The sequence below is a fragment of the Sturnus vulgaris genome, chromosome Z (assembly GCF_052056855.1).
Source record: "Sturnus vulgaris isolate bStuVul1 chromosome Z, bStuVul1.hap1, whole genome shotgun sequence".
Lineage (NCBI taxonomy): Eukaryota > Metazoa > Chordata > Aves > Passeriformes > Sturnidae > Sturnus > Sturnus vulgaris.
Window position 1 is genome coordinate 52,232,427 of NC_142283.1, and position 15,431 is coordinate 52,247,857.

The 15,431-nt window shown below is 35.8% G+C and overlaps 1 protein-coding gene across 47 annotated transcripts in view; it reads left to right on the top strand.

Annotated features, from left to right (window-relative positions):
* Positions 1-15,431, top strand: part of PTPRD (protein tyrosine phosphatase receptor type D) — a 1,149,067-nt gene that overhangs the window by 1,057,916 nt on the left and 75,720 nt on the right. For 18 of the 47 annotated variants that reach the window (XM_088156870.1, XM_088156871.1, XM_088156869.1 and 15 more), the window contains 3 exons: positions 4,768-4,782; positions 7,071-7,183; positions 15,119-15,238. In XM_088156870.1, coding sequence (XP_088012996.1) covers positions 4,768-4,782; positions 7,071-7,183; positions 15,119-15,238 — 248 coding nt within the window. The remainder of the gene's footprint in view (positions 1-4,767; positions 4,783-7,070; positions 7,184-15,118; positions 15,239-15,431) is intronic. The other 29 variants (XM_088156913.1, XM_088156894.1, XM_088156914.1 and 26 more) reach the window with 5 other exon arrangements.

Below are 15,431 nucleotides of genomic sequence, written 5' to 3' on the forward strand. Positions count from 1 at the left end.
AATATATTGATGAAGTATATTTGAGGAACATTACAAAGATACTGTCAATTTCTGGGGAGGGGAATAATTTTTATTAAATGAAGTATGTCTTCTAAAACTAATGGCTATGATGCTATTACCTGAATATATTTAAATTTGTGCCTGTATGCTCTTGTCACCTTTAGTGTCTCCGGTCAAATACCTCTGAAATCTCATGAAGAGAACTCTCTTCAGCTTTTGGAAAAAATTCTCTATTGGACAGTAATAGCCATTCTAGAGTTAGCTTCACCTTTTGATTCCAAATAGATATACATTTATAGAATGGTTTTAGGGTTATAATCATACAGCAGCAAAACACGCAGTCTGTTTCTTGCAAATACTCTGTCTCCTGATCATTTCTGGTAGTGCACAGTGTCTCGGCCAATCAAATTAGTTAGCAACTAATCTGTCCATCACTTTAAAAACTGGTCATTGGAGATTTGCTGAAAGTGAAATACTTCTTTCTTTTGATTATTTCGAAATACTAAAAGTAAATGTTCTCCCATAATATAAAAGAAATCCAAACAACAGTGTATTAAGCAGAGGCACAACTGCTTCTTGAGTTTCTGATTTAATTTATGGAACCCAAATAACAACCTTCTAATCTGTTACAAAAAAAAAAAAAAAAAAAAAAAGGGAATATGCCACATATGAGCAGGTAAATTTCCTTATTGGTAGTGTGAAGAAATTGTCATTCACTGAGAATGGGGGACATGTTTTCCATCTGTTATTTACTACTTGTACTAGAACTGTTCGGGCAACTGTCCATATGTATTTATTTATTTTTCTATTTTCCGCTATTTAATTTGTTTAATTGCACTGACTTGGCAAATTACCTATGAGAAATTATGACTGCAGTTTTAGCAGTCTGTGGTCCTCAATGGGCTTTTATTTCTGTAAAAATGTAATATATAATTGGAGGATTTTTTCCCAAGAGTATGTAACCTGAATGCGAGCTTACCTGCTATATTTTGATAGATTATAGAAGAGCAATGACAAGATAGTTAGGATATTTAACATATTGCTTCAAGAAAACAGTGAAGTTTAATTTCTGAGTTAAATAGATTTAATGTGGTGTCCTGGCTTAGGCCAAATCTGGGAGGAAACCTCCAAAGGGGTCCCTGTAGAAAGCAGATTCAAGTGGCCTCTCCCCAAGAGATGGCAAATTCAGAAAGTCCTTGTTGTGGACTCGGACACTGAGTCCCTCCTTTGCTGGAAAATGCCATGTCCCGGCCCTGGTGGGCCACAGGTGTGAGCTCCCAGTGTTCTTCTGAGTTTTCAGTCCAGAGCAGGGCAAATCAGTTCCAAGAAAAAGAAGAACCACACTCCAGAGAACTTCTATGCTTCAACTAGCTAAAAAAACTAACTAAAAGCAATGGAGAGCTCTCTCCTGCTGTCTGTCCATGCTGCAGACAGCAAAGTCTAGGAGCAGGAATGCAGAGGAGTGCAGTTTCTGCAAACAAACTGTGCACTTCTTTCAGAACCAGTCCTAAAGATGCAGAATTCAATAACCAGCACAAGCAGAACCGATGACTGGGGATACAAGCACCATATAGTGACCCTAACACATGTGGCTACAGGAGTTAGATGGGAAAAATATAATAAAAAAAACAGGCAAACAAGTAATTTTCCTGGATACAGAAAATTTTACAAATATATTTCTAAACTATATTGGAGTGTAAATACAAAAAGTATGATAGTGAGAAAAGAAAGTGAAGGTAGAGGGCATCGGTCTAGTTGTGAATATATATGCAAAATATTAAAGAGGATTTTGTTAAAGGATGTGCAGTGTGAAGAGGACAACCAAGAAATGACTGTGTCTTCTGAAGTGCAGAGAGTAGTAACTCAAATAAAGGTTAACTATGCTTAATTCCCTTTGTCCATAGAAACCTTTCTGAACAGACTTGGACCACTAAGCTCATAATTTACAATACTACTTATACATTTTAATTACAATCACAGAGAAATTATGACTGCAGTTTCCAAAAGAATAATTTAATGGGGAGAAGTCTTGCCCTTCTTTAAAACAGGCATTATCAGATAGTGTGGATAAGTTACATGGGTTAGTTTGAAGTACATTTAACTGTCCCAAAGACAAGGTATGCATGTTTGAACTCTTTATTATTTGTTGTTAAATTCTGTAAAGGTTATTGCTTCTGCATTTACTTTTCGTAAAATCTGAAAGCAGAGATATTTCATGGACCGTTTTTTTGATCATATATTAGAATATATCCAAAAAGTCATTGCAGCTTAGTAAGTAACAGTAATAGATGAGAATAATACTGAAGAGTACTTTGTCTTGTCATAGGAGGTAGGCATACTGTCCATACAATAGGCAACACAGATGAGGCCAGTTAATATACTGTGTGCAGAAGAGCTCACAGATTCACAGAATCAAAGGGCCACACCTCTGGAGTGTGCCTCATCCCAGCCCTCTTCAAAGCATGGCCACCTGCAGCAGTTTCCTCAGTGGGATATTCAGGGTAGTTTCATATAGCTAAGAATGGAAACTCAATGACCTTTCTGTGCAACTTGTTCCCATATTCAACTATCCTCACTGTAGAAACTATTTTTTCCTTTATAAACAATCAAATCAAGAGATCCAAGTAAATTAGATAAATCTCACTTCCTTTCTGGCCATTTTCTTGTTGACAAGAAAATAACTATTTTCTCTGCTCAGAGATGGAGTATCTTATTCAGTCCAGTAAGATTTATATCCAAAATCTCAAATAAAAACAAACCTAGATAGATAGATGGTGTATGCCCTAGAGGAAATGCCTAACCATTAGGACATCTGCTTGAGTCACAGTTTACATATATTTTATGTCTTTGATACATGTTCAATTACATAGGATTTGGTTGATTAGGAATTTACTTAGTGAATGTTAAAGAGCTCTAGAAATTGTGTGGTGTTTCTCAGAAATGGACAAACTAGGAAAAAAGCTGAATGTCCCCATGAAGCATCCTGTCATCTCATTCTTGGGTTTTGGGTTTATTTATTTATTTTCTTTTAACAAATTAATTTATGTGGCTATTCCTCATAGTTTTAAGAAATCACAATTTCAGTTTTCCACTGATGAAGAGCAAAAGGATCCTCTAGATCTTTGCATTTCTAAGAGAAATTAAAGCCACCTTGGCAGACTTTTGTTGATTGCTTTTGTAAAGTGCAGTTTTTTGATTTGATTCAGAAGACTGTGGCCTAAACTTAAATCTTTTGAACACAATAACTCCGGCAGTCTGAATCACAGCATCATAAATTAGTTTGGGTTGGAAGGGATCTTTAAAGATCATCTAGTCAAACCCCCTGCAATAAACAGGGACATTCTCTGCTAGGTCAGATTTCTCAGAGCCCCAGCCACAGGCCTTGAAAGTATCCAGAGACAGGGCATCCACCACCTCTCTGGGGAATCTAATTAATTAGTGCTTCATAGCCTTCATCTTAAAAAAAAATTCTTCCTTCCAGCTAGTCTGAAAGTACCCTCTGTTACTTTAAAACCATTACCCCTTGTCCTGTCATTGTGGGCTGTACTATAAAAGCCTGTCCCCATCTTTTTCATAAGTCCCTTTAGGTACCAGAAGGCTGCAAAAAGGTCTCCCATGATCTCTCCCAGATCTGTGTCTTTTTTGTCCTGATGACCTCAGTACTGGATGCAGCACTGCAGGTGGGGTCCCACCAATGTGCAGTAGAGGGGCAGAATCACTCCTTTGAACTGCTAGTTCCCTGATGAATCTTGAGCTACAAGAAGTATGCTTCTAAGAGAAAAAAACCTAGATGTTTAAAAAAAAAAAAAAAAGGCACAGAAATGCAAAACAGGAAAATGGGAAATCTTAATTGATGATGAAGAATTTTAAAGATTTTCTCATAATGTGTGTAATCTAGTCATTGCAGAGTACAAACTATTAAAATGCTTGTAGAACCCCTCTTTATTATGAGCAACACACAGAAAAATAAACACTGTAGTTACAGTGTGTGTGTATGATAGAACACGTTGATGAAAGAAAATAAATTATTTTTCCTGTTTACCTAAACTTTATAGATTACAGATCTATACAGATCACTGTAGACCTCTAGTACATGACATTTATTCCAAATCTAAAAAGGCATGTAATTCTTCATTGGAAAAAGACTTATGGTTCCCTTGCTTTCCAGGGTACTGTTAAAAATTTCTTGTTATTTTATTACCTCGTTTTGTAAAATTGTTTCAGTATTTTTAATTTCTTTTTATTATTTTTTTAAATTTAGTGCAAGTCTTTTGTGTCTCATGTAATTGATCTTGTTCGTCACTTCCTTTTCTCTTCCTCTTCTCCCTTTTTCTCCTTTCCATTCTAGTCTGCTTTCCACTTTCATTTTTCCTCTCTTCCCTCTTCTCATCTCTCTAGACAGTAAGAGGGAGCTACATCTCAGTGAGATGTAATTTTTCAGTGTAATGTTAACATTACTTTCATGGCTCAAACCCCTGTTCTCCATTATCCCATTGGCTAAAATTTGAAGTCTAATTTCTTTGCAGATAGTGTTTAAAAGGTATTTTTCAATAAAAGATTTGCTTTGGACATGACCTTGTATCTTCCATTAATTCTATTCAATACTCTATTGAATATTTTGATGAGGTCATTTCTTAATTTGGTTTAGTTACATATCTTTACTGCAAATCAAAATTTCATGTATCTCCTATTTTCGTGTTTATTCTCTGTGCTGCTGGTCAACTAACATTTCACCTTTTCTTCCCTCCTTGCTGCATTAAAATGGAGCAGTAAACCTGACAGGTGAGAAGTGAAAAATAATCACTCTTCATTTAATACAGAAAAGGAGAAATAAGAGAAAAAAAGCTATCAAGATAATGATCTAAGACAAAGCATCTGTCAATCTTAAGTGAATGTAGGCAGCAATCTATCAATATGAGGGCAACTGCAAAATTTGCTGTGTTATTTACAGCAGTGAAAAGTAATGTAATACAAGCAGCAAAGTTTCACTGAGGTATTTTTGTGTCTTCATGGGGTAAATTTTCAAGAGATAGCAGAGCTCGACAATGCTCATATGGTTTTATTTGTGTTTTACTGACATGCAAGCAGTGGTTGTATGCAATAACCAATGTTCTTGAAGGAATCCATGGCTGTAGTTGAGGCATTAGCTGCTCTGAATCTTCATAATGTCTCATATACATAAACTGAACACTGAATTATAGTTTACAAATGAAAATTATACAGTGATATCATTTGTCCTCTGTGGAATTTTTTCCCCTACCTATCTGAGAATCATTGCACAATCTGGAAGAATTGTGATGTCTTCTATAGGCTGGAGAGAGTAAAAAAACCAGAATATTCCTCCAATTAAGAATGCACAATACACCGTTCTGTTACTCTAACAGTATTCAAAATATTCAGATACATGATTAGAAGAGATTTTAGTATTTTATTATATAAATATGATATTGCCTTTTTTCAAGTGGAAAAAAGTTAAATAAAGTTTGTCCCCGGACAGTTCCAGAACATTAAGGAGACTTTAGACTCCTAGACTTAAAGAGAAGGAAATACAGGTTAAAAGATAGTACATCACACGTCTTTAGTAAGAAGAAAGAATGCTGGGGCATAGTGCTACTAGTGCTAGGAGTTTGGAATACTCGAAATCCAAAGAAAGGAATCTCAAATTAGTTTATCTGTACTAATTTTGTTTTCAAAAGCCTAAAAACAGAATAATCAGATTCAAATTTTATTGCTGCACTAAAGAGAAGTTAATACATATGTTAAGTATTTGCTGGAGAACAGGTGGAGTGTTTTTACAATAAAACATTTTTATTTTTACCAATAAAACCATAGGACTAGTGACTTTCAAAATTCATGCAATGGTCTTGTTGTTTGACATTTTGCATAACTTTTGAAATCTCACTGTATGTCACCTGGTCTTCATTATTTCCAAAGCAGCAAGAAATTGACTGGAGTAGTAACAGATAGGCATGTCAATGTCACATTGTGAGTCAATTAGGAAAAATATAGTGTTATGTTAACGTAAATACTGGGAACCTGGAAAACATTCTGCTATCTTTACCCTTAAAGTAAACCCTCAGTTCTGTTTTCACAACATAACTCTTCCTCTGTTTGCTTCTTCATTTTATATTATATCAAAAATATCAGCCACATTGTGTTTTCATTCAGGACCCCACAGATAACTAGTGAAGAAAGATTCCACTGAATAAAAATGCAGAGTGTTAGCTACTCTTCATGTAATATGGCACTCCATGTTTTACATCAGATAATGATGCATACAGATAATGGGAGTCAGTTTTAACAAAATGTCAGTGAGAACACACATGGATTTTGCTTCTCTCTAGAGAAAAGGAAAGACAACTTTCTCTCTCTTTTTTCTCTTTCCTTCTCTCAATATTTTTGTTTTATTTTCCTTCCTTTTCAGTGAAAGTCTTAATTTGATTAGAAATGTTCATACAGATCTAAGCCTTGAATATGTAGACCTGATAGGACACATGAAGATTGCATATTTCAGCTCTTGCAGAGATGAGAGGAAACAGCAAATTCTTACATCCTAGAAAGTGAAAAGAATAGATGTCTTCTCGAATAGGTGTCTTTTGTACTGTTCTTCCTCATATTAAAAATACCTAAAGAATGCAAGTTATTTTTTTATAACAATGCATAGCTCTGTGTATAAAATAAGAAATATTGAATGACAATAACTTGGGGGGGGTCTAACTCAAGAGTTGGCTGCTTTTTTATAAAGGTGTAGCTAGATATCATTTAAAATAGGAGAATAGTCTGAATTTTTATACAATTAATGTTATAAAAGTAAAGTATTAGGATGACCAGAAAGATGTTCTGAAAGATCGGTTTAGGACAGAATGCAGTTATTTTGTTCCTGACCATTTTACCACTGCAAATTGTAGGTATCCTACCCACCACACATAATTACATTTCCTTTGCACTGGATCAAATATTTTTTAAGAAATTAACATCTTGCCTTCAGAATATAACGCTAATCACGCAGGCACCTTTGTGAAGCTGACATGTCTATCTTCTGTTTATGTGTATTCATCTTCTCCATGCAGGAAGAGGGCTGAATCCGATTCCAGAAAGAGCAGCATACCCAACAGCAAGGAGGTCCCCTCCCACCATCCCACAGATCCAGTGGAGCTGCGACGCCTTAACTTCCAAACTCCGGGTAAGAGACAATAACACACTGGCATCTCTGTGATCACTGCCTGGTTATTGATGCTGTCACAGAAACGAAAGGCTGATTGCTGGAAAATGTGAATTTTGATCGAGAGTTTGGGAGGTGGGGCTTTTTTGGTTTTGCTGCAAAATATGTTTCTTCATTAGCTCTGGAAATAATTATGTAATTTATTCATATAAAAGAAAAGTCTGCTTGAAAAAAAATTGAAGTTCTGTAAAAAAGAGCCCAAAGACACATATGCTTTATGGATGTGTTTTTTGTGCTAAAATTCCAATTTAAACCTAACAATTCTAGAAAATATTACTGGGAAATGTACATCCCTCTGTTTATTAATGATATTTTTACGGACACTTCTTTGTAAATAAGCTTCCCTTTTATCTACTGCATTATCAGGTAATACATTAACATCATTATGTTCGACTGTGTTTGCAAATGTGCAGTACAGAAGAGAAATGCATAACTAGATTAATGGTCTTGTTGTTGAAAAAAAGGCTGTATGTTATGGTCAAGAAGGATATTGTCAGTAGTTTTGAGGTCAAAAGCAACACACTCTCAAGTACTTTATTAATTTTTTTTTTCATTAAACACTTTTTTCTTAAAACTCATTAATCTGGTAGTCAAGGAGCACCAAGAGAGAAATATTTAAAATAGTATTTTTACCACCTTTGCCAGAGTCACCTTTTACTTAAATAGGCTTTGTTTTGATTAACTTATGTCCCGGTAGACTTGTTTTCTACTACAATATATTTGCATGGAGTCTGATGCTAATTAGGTGCTGAATCTTCATGAGCCTCGTGTTTTTGTCAAACTTACTACATTAAGTAAAAAAGGTAGTGAATTCAGGTTCATAAAACCAGGAAATTAAGTGCTTGAGATGCTGAGGAGTAGCTGCTGAAGCTGACGTGATAAATACTACTAAAGGGTTAAGTGAACATGCAAATCTCGTTCCTGCTCTTCTAAGCAGTGACTGTATTGAGATGAGGTTGCCCCAGGAGGAGTGCATCTGCAGAGGAGTGAGTGTGGCTGAAGACCCACACTTCCTCACATGGCAGAAGCAGGAAGGGAAGATTCTGGAGGCTTGAGTTTTGCTCCAGCCTTGCTTTTTCAGTCTGTTCCAGTACATTGCTCCTAGGAGCTGGTGCCAATCAGTTGTGTTTTAAGAGCACATCTTTTAATTTAATTCATCTTAGTGTGTGGGAATCTTGTTGACATGCTCTGAGACCTGTCTACCATAGGAACTTAAATGCAGAAAATGCAAATAACTGAAAGCTTTTATTCAGTGTCTTTCTGAGGCTACAATTTCAGTATAGGCTCATTATTTCTGGGTGAAGTTTTCATCTGTTACTCAGCACTTTTGTAAAAGTTTTAAAGGGTTTTACAGCAAAAGAAATACACATATAAATCTTTGAAACGTGAGAAAGAAAAATATTGTTCTTAAAGTCTAGCTTATGCCTAAAACAAATAATTGTTTGTATATAGTTATATAATGGGTAGAGAAAAATGGCTTACTAGAATCACAGAATTGTTTTGTTTGGAAAAAATCTCTAAAATCATTAACTCCAACCATTAACCAAGCACCTTATGTTCAACAATAAACCACGTGCTGAAGTGCAACACCCATGTTTTCTGAGCACTCCAGTGATTCCACCACTTTCCTAGGCAGCCTGTTCCAATGCCTGATGACCCTTTTATGAAGAAGTTTTTCCTAATATCTAATCTGAACCTCCCCAGAGTACCTTGAGGCCATTTCCTCCTCCCATATCACTTGTTACCTTGGGCAAAGAGCCTCTCCCACCTGGCTTCTTTCAGGCAGCTGTGCAGAGCAGTGGGGTCTCCTCTCAGCCTGCTCCAAGCTAAACACCCCCAGCTCCCCCAGCTGCACTTCACAGGACTTGTGCTCCAGACCCTTCTCCAGCTCCACTGCCCTTCCCTGGACATGCTCCAGCCCCTCAGTGTCCTTCTTGGAGTGAGGGGCCCAGAACTGGACACAGGGTTCCAGGTGCAGCCTCCCCAGTGCTGAGTACAGGGGGACAATCCCTGCCCTGCTCCTTCTGCCCACACTATTGCTGGAACAGGCCGGGATGAGCTGCTTAGTGACCTTCCCCAGCATCAAGGCCAGACTGATGCCTGTCAGTCAGTACTTCCCTGAATCCTCCTTCCTGCCTTTCTTGTTGATACAAGTCCTGTTTGGAAACCTCCAGTCCACTAGAACATCCCCAGTTAGGTAGGACTGCTGGTACAAGAGGCAGGAAGGCTCAGTGAGTTCTTTAATGAACTCCTTTGCTACCCTTGGGTGTTTCCCATCCAGTCCCACACAGCTCTGCGTGTCTAAGTGGTGTACCAGGTCGCTGACCATTATTTCCAGGATCAGGGGGACTTCATTCTGCTCCCCATCTTTGTCTTCCAGCTGAGGGGGCTAGATACCCACACAACAGTTGATATTGCTATTAAAAATTTAGGCAAAGAAGGCATTAATTATCTCAGCCTTTACCTCATCTATCGTCACTATGTTTCCCTCTTCATCCAATAAATAATGGAATAATAAATAGATATATAAGCCTAATTTTCTGCACTCTATTTATTTAGATGCATAATCTTACCTATCTATTTAGCATTCATCATAATTAAAATGAAATACGAGGGAAAAAAACTTCCAAGTGCTAACATATAAAATTAATTTATTTTAATTAATTCTTCATTTACACTGAGAAGGTAAAGTTATTAAGAAATGGCAGAATTTGTGGCACTTGTAGACACTGTAATTCCACCTCATTGATCTGGAAAGAACTGGAGAGGATTTAAAGCATACTTTTTCTTGCAGGGCTATAGTTTATCTGTGAAGTTTGTAGTTTTCTGTGAAGCTGTTTGAGCAGAATATCTGCAGTCTATTTCTACGAGCAACTGCTCTTTGCTATAATCCTTTCCACAGATTGGAGTATTATCATTATTATTAAAAATACAATACATCAAATTATGATCTTTTTCCTGTTATTGCACCTCGTAAGATCCCTAGACACAGGTCAGGCCATTATACTACTCAGCATAAAACCAAATATCAAGGAGAAAAAAATCTTACCCCAGTAGATTTGTCTTACTCTGTTACACTTGCTAATTAACATATTCTTAATATGTAAACAGTCACAGTGAAATCAAGATATAGTCCTTTGTTAGTAAAAGCAGAATTTCACTTAACTCACATTAACTTCGATTAGATTTACCATGTCATTAAAATCTGACTAAATTTAACTTAGGTGTTTAGATCCTACTGAAATATTTACCCATCTCCCAACCAGCAACACACAATCAAATAACATGCAATAAAATCTTTTGTAAGATGAACATAGAGAAACTACAGCAAGGCTGTACATTCAGGATATCAGCTTTGTGTGTTGGGTTTTTTGTTCTTTCACTTTCAAACGTATGGGTTTTATTTTCTGCAAGGTAGCAGAATAAGACAGAGGAGTACTGCAGAGGAGGAGACTGAGGGAAAGGGGTAGGACTTACGTGATTATGTGTTGAGGTTTTTTACTGAGAAACCTGCTGTCACCCTCATAAAATGAGGCATTTCTCAGCATTGTCTACAGATCAAAGGACAGAGTGGTTAATGTACTTAGAGTACAAGTGCATCAAGGTAGATGATTTGACATAGTTGCTATTTTAATGATTTATTTTTTAGATTATAAAGCATCCACAGTTTGCTTGGAGCTTTCCAGGCAGACCAAATGCTTTCAGTGGGAGAGAAAAAAATTTTCAAATGAATCCATAATGTGCGAAAGTGTTAGAGAAAAAAATTTTAAATTGCTTTGACATTGGCAGGTTTTCACTTGGAAAGGTGAATGAGACACTTCTATAAAATTACGGGTTGTCATAAACTTTAGTACTTTACAAGATTTCTAAACAGCCACATTCCGAAAATGCTATCAATCATATATTTTGTATAAGGAAAGACCTGATCAGATACAGATATCAAGAGATACCAGATACCAAAATAATTTGAAAGCTAAGTCCTTGGGCTAAATTTTAATTTTTGACCACAGTTTTAAATTGCTCCCAATACAGGTGATTTGACATTGATTTTTGACACAAAATATGAGAAAGCAATATTTTATCTTTGGTGATATTTAGGGAATCATTTTAGCACAAATATGTTGTGCTTGTCATAAAATTTTCAATTCTGCATGAAGACGTTATAATATTTCACAGTCTGAACTACCAGCACAGGAAATGTCTTGCTTTCCTTTCTCTTTTTATTGTCTACATTCTTCAATAATCTGAAGAGATCTAAAGAGCTCTAACCTAAAGAGTTTCCTATCTTACCTTGTTCAGAAAGGATCAAATTTATTTCTGGCTTCTCTCCTCATTGGATGGAGTAACTCCATAGATAAATTTCACACTCTGCCTTGACATTTGGAATAGCCCACAGTTCTGTATCTGAGAACAAGATCCCAGGTCTGTGTGTGTTATCCAAAAATGTGTATGTGTTAGATAAGCCCATATGACAGTGAGTGGGTCACAGCAGTGCCAAGTTCTCTTTGAGTAAACATGAAAATACCCAATCTCTCAGTAGGATTTCATTTTTAAGTCTGTTATTCTTCCATAACTGGAATAGGTGAAGAAAAGTCTATCACATTCTTACTTTTCAATAAATTTCCTATGAAACACAGAATTAAAATCATTAACCTGGTGCACAAATTTTAGAGGTCTCTATGCCACATGAGAGAGTTAAGGTAAAGAAGGGGTAATAATTAAGCCTCACAAAAGGTTTCATCAAATAAGGCAGCCCAGCTGTGCAGAGGAAAATTAACTGAAATTAAGTAGCTTGAGTGGGTTCTGAGAGATCCAAGGCTCAGGCAGACTTCAATCTGCCAATCAGCCAGAGAACTAAATTGAGCCATGCCTCAAAAGTGACTGATTTTTTTATCCTCATTTAACTATAAAATGTGTCACACTTATAAGTAATTTTTGTAATTGGGTGCCAATTAAACAATTATCTCATTATATCCTATGAACTAAATAAGATGCTTTGAAATACAAGAAAAATAAATAGAGTTATTACAGCTCTAAGTTAAAGACTTTTTTTTAATTAGATAAGTGCTCACTTATTCCCTGAGTTGCTAAGGAATTTCCACAAACTTATTTCCATGATAAAGCAGAAAAAGCATAAAACATGTTCAGAGAAAAAGAGTGCAAATAAAAAAAAGGTGCAAAAAGTGCTGTCTGGATTTGGTTACCTGCTTTGCAAGATGGCATAAGTTTCTTTGCATGGTTTATCCACCGAAAATCTGTTTATGACACGACAATGCTGAAGGAAGTACTGTGCTTTGTCTCCATACAAAAATAGGCTAAAATGCTTTCTCATAGTGAGCCATCACACATATAGATAACTCTTCATATGAACACATCTCACATGGAGGATTTAGGCACCTGCGAGAGGTACAGCTTCTGATGCAAACAGCACTTCTCTGATATCCACTTCATTGCTTTGAAACCCAGAATCTGTTTAGCTAGGAGATGAACTTGAAAATTCTTCTCTTCACAAGAGTTATCCCTTTTTTCCCCCCTGTATTTTAGACCATAGTTTTTGTGGCATCTTTTTGTATTTGACATTTTTAGATCAGGATCTGAAAATTAGGTTTCCCCTTTTCTCACTGTAGGTGACTTCTACACATCACTCAGTGGTGGTGCTTCTGCTATGAGGCTGTGGAGATCCTAAGGCTCCTTGTAAAAGCTCAGTCTTTGTTACAGAAAAAGAGAAACAGTTTTCATTCCAGAATACATGATCAAGTTTTGAAGAACATAAAAATATTCTGGAATAATACTGGCATAATTTTGCAATATTACATATGCATTTGCAATTATTTTTGAATAGCTGTTGCAGATGATACATATCTCTAGAGATTGTCTTGTAAATTTGTCTTTGTAATTTCATGCTCTGGCCTAGCTCTGGCTCTGTGAAAATGAAATTTTGAAGTAAAAGTAATTTTTTTTTCATGTACTAAAGGCATTCTTGATAAATTTTCATAGATGCTGAATTCCTACTGAATCAGGGTCATCCTTACTTTTTCCCATTTTCCATGTATGAATTTAAAGTAGGAGTTTTTTTCTATCTTTTTGATAAGTCTCAACAACCTCTGGTACTGATTCCTTACTTTTTCTATAAAGGGATATCTTAATCAACATAGATTGGTCTGTAGAAGAGTGTTCTGTGTTACTAAATAAAAATGAGGAGTTTGTAAAGTCACAGGCAATTAAGTCAATGTGGACCTAAAGTACCACTCATTTCCTAAAGGAATTTCAGTGACAATCGTGTGTCACATTTTCACTTCATGTAGATTGTAGTCTGTACACTAGCAGATTTGCTCTTGAATTTCTAACTTTGTTCTTGTTTATTGTGGGTATATCAACCTACAGTTCTAAATTGGTAAATAAATGTGTGTTTCATAAATGTTTCTAAAAGCCCTTATCATAAAACCCTGACAACAAACAAAATCCCAATTTAATGCACTAATGACAAGCCTAAAACACCTACTTGATTAGCTGGGATAAAGGAATATAATTAACAGGTTTAATGTCTGTCAATATGCAGATGATTTCTGACCTTGCTCTCTCAGTTTTTTCCTTGAAATTGTGACACAAATAGTACTTCATGCTCCTTAGTAATGTATTTACCACAGATTAACCAGAGGATAATTCTACGCTGTAGTCAAACTATACATTGTTATTTAATTCATGTAAAGGGGTTATTACTAGGCTGCATAAGATCAATTACATTTGGCAATCTTCTACCAGATCTGGAAATAAAAATTTTTAATGGGTAGAATTTCAACGGTGTTTTGCATGTGGTGATTTTGGGGGTTTTATTTTCCTTGAGTTTTCAGGTGTTTTCATCTCTTTTTTTAAAAGAAAAAAAAAAAAAAAAAAAAGAGATACCCTATTTAAAAGAGAATTTGAAAGCATGTTTTCAGCATGGTATTTCTTTTGACTTTTCAGCATGTCACAGGATCTGTTGTAATTTACCTGTATTTTGTCTTTAAGTTTTTGTGTTGTCATGACATGTGTTGATTGGTGTGGGAGTGTGTCATCAAATAAGTGTATTCTCTTATTTGTAACCACAAAAAGAAGTTACTTTAGCTGTATTTTAAGTGGGATCTTTTGAGTCAAATTCTACACCTGCTCAATAGAAGCCTCATGCTTTTGCATGAGATGTGATGACATCTTAGAATGTTCATTCATAGCATATTCTGTTATGATTCACAGACTGATTACATAACAAAAGCCCTCCAGAAGTTCTTTTTAAAAATAGCTACTTCTATCATATCATTAGAGCACATTTTATGTATTTAAAATATGAAAACAGACCAAATGCAATTACTTCATAAGTTAACTGCCAAATATTATTTGAGGGAATTTATTCAAAGTGTAATTGCTGAAAATGAGACATAGAGGAAGGGTTTAAATGCAGTTAAAATTTATTGGTTTCTGAAGTTATAAGTAGTTCCTCTTTTTGCCTTAGAAAAATTTACCTTCAAATTTCTAATTTGCACAAAGTGTTTAATGTGAAATCTCCTTTTGGAAATATCAAGTGTCCTATAGGGAAGCATATAAACAAAAATAATTTTAAAAAAGAATGGGTGTTCAGCATCTTTAGTAAAATATTCCTTCAAAGTTAATTATTATGATTTGTGTTCATGATGCTGCTGATTTAGTCAGGTTCTTTGTGTGATGAGTGAGTCACATACTCACTGGGTTTATGACCTTTTTGTTTACAGTAGGGTAACTGCACATTTAAATATCTTACTTGAGTTACCAGACGCTGTTTTGTGCATGTCTGAAGTGCCTGTATGTACAAGATTGATTGATTATGATGGTCTACTGCTGTTACTAATTTGTTTCCCATTTCCGATTGGCTTTTACTTTTTACAGCTTTGAGCAGTAATTCAGTCCCCTACGCCTCCCTGATTGGCTCTGTGTCCTCCCTCTCTAGCCAAACTACCACTCAGTCCTTATATGATAATAACTCTCTCCCACGATTCGCTCGAAAAGGTCTAAACATCTTTGTCTCTATTATTTTCTCTGTTCAAGCACTGTTTTAGATGTACATCAGTCCACCTCCATTTCTGGATCAATCTAGAGTTCTCTTGTGCCTTTTCACCCACATATTTTCCATAGGGGTGCTTGATCTGGATCAATCCGTCTAATTATTAGATGACTGTCACCCACACTCATCTTGAGAGTA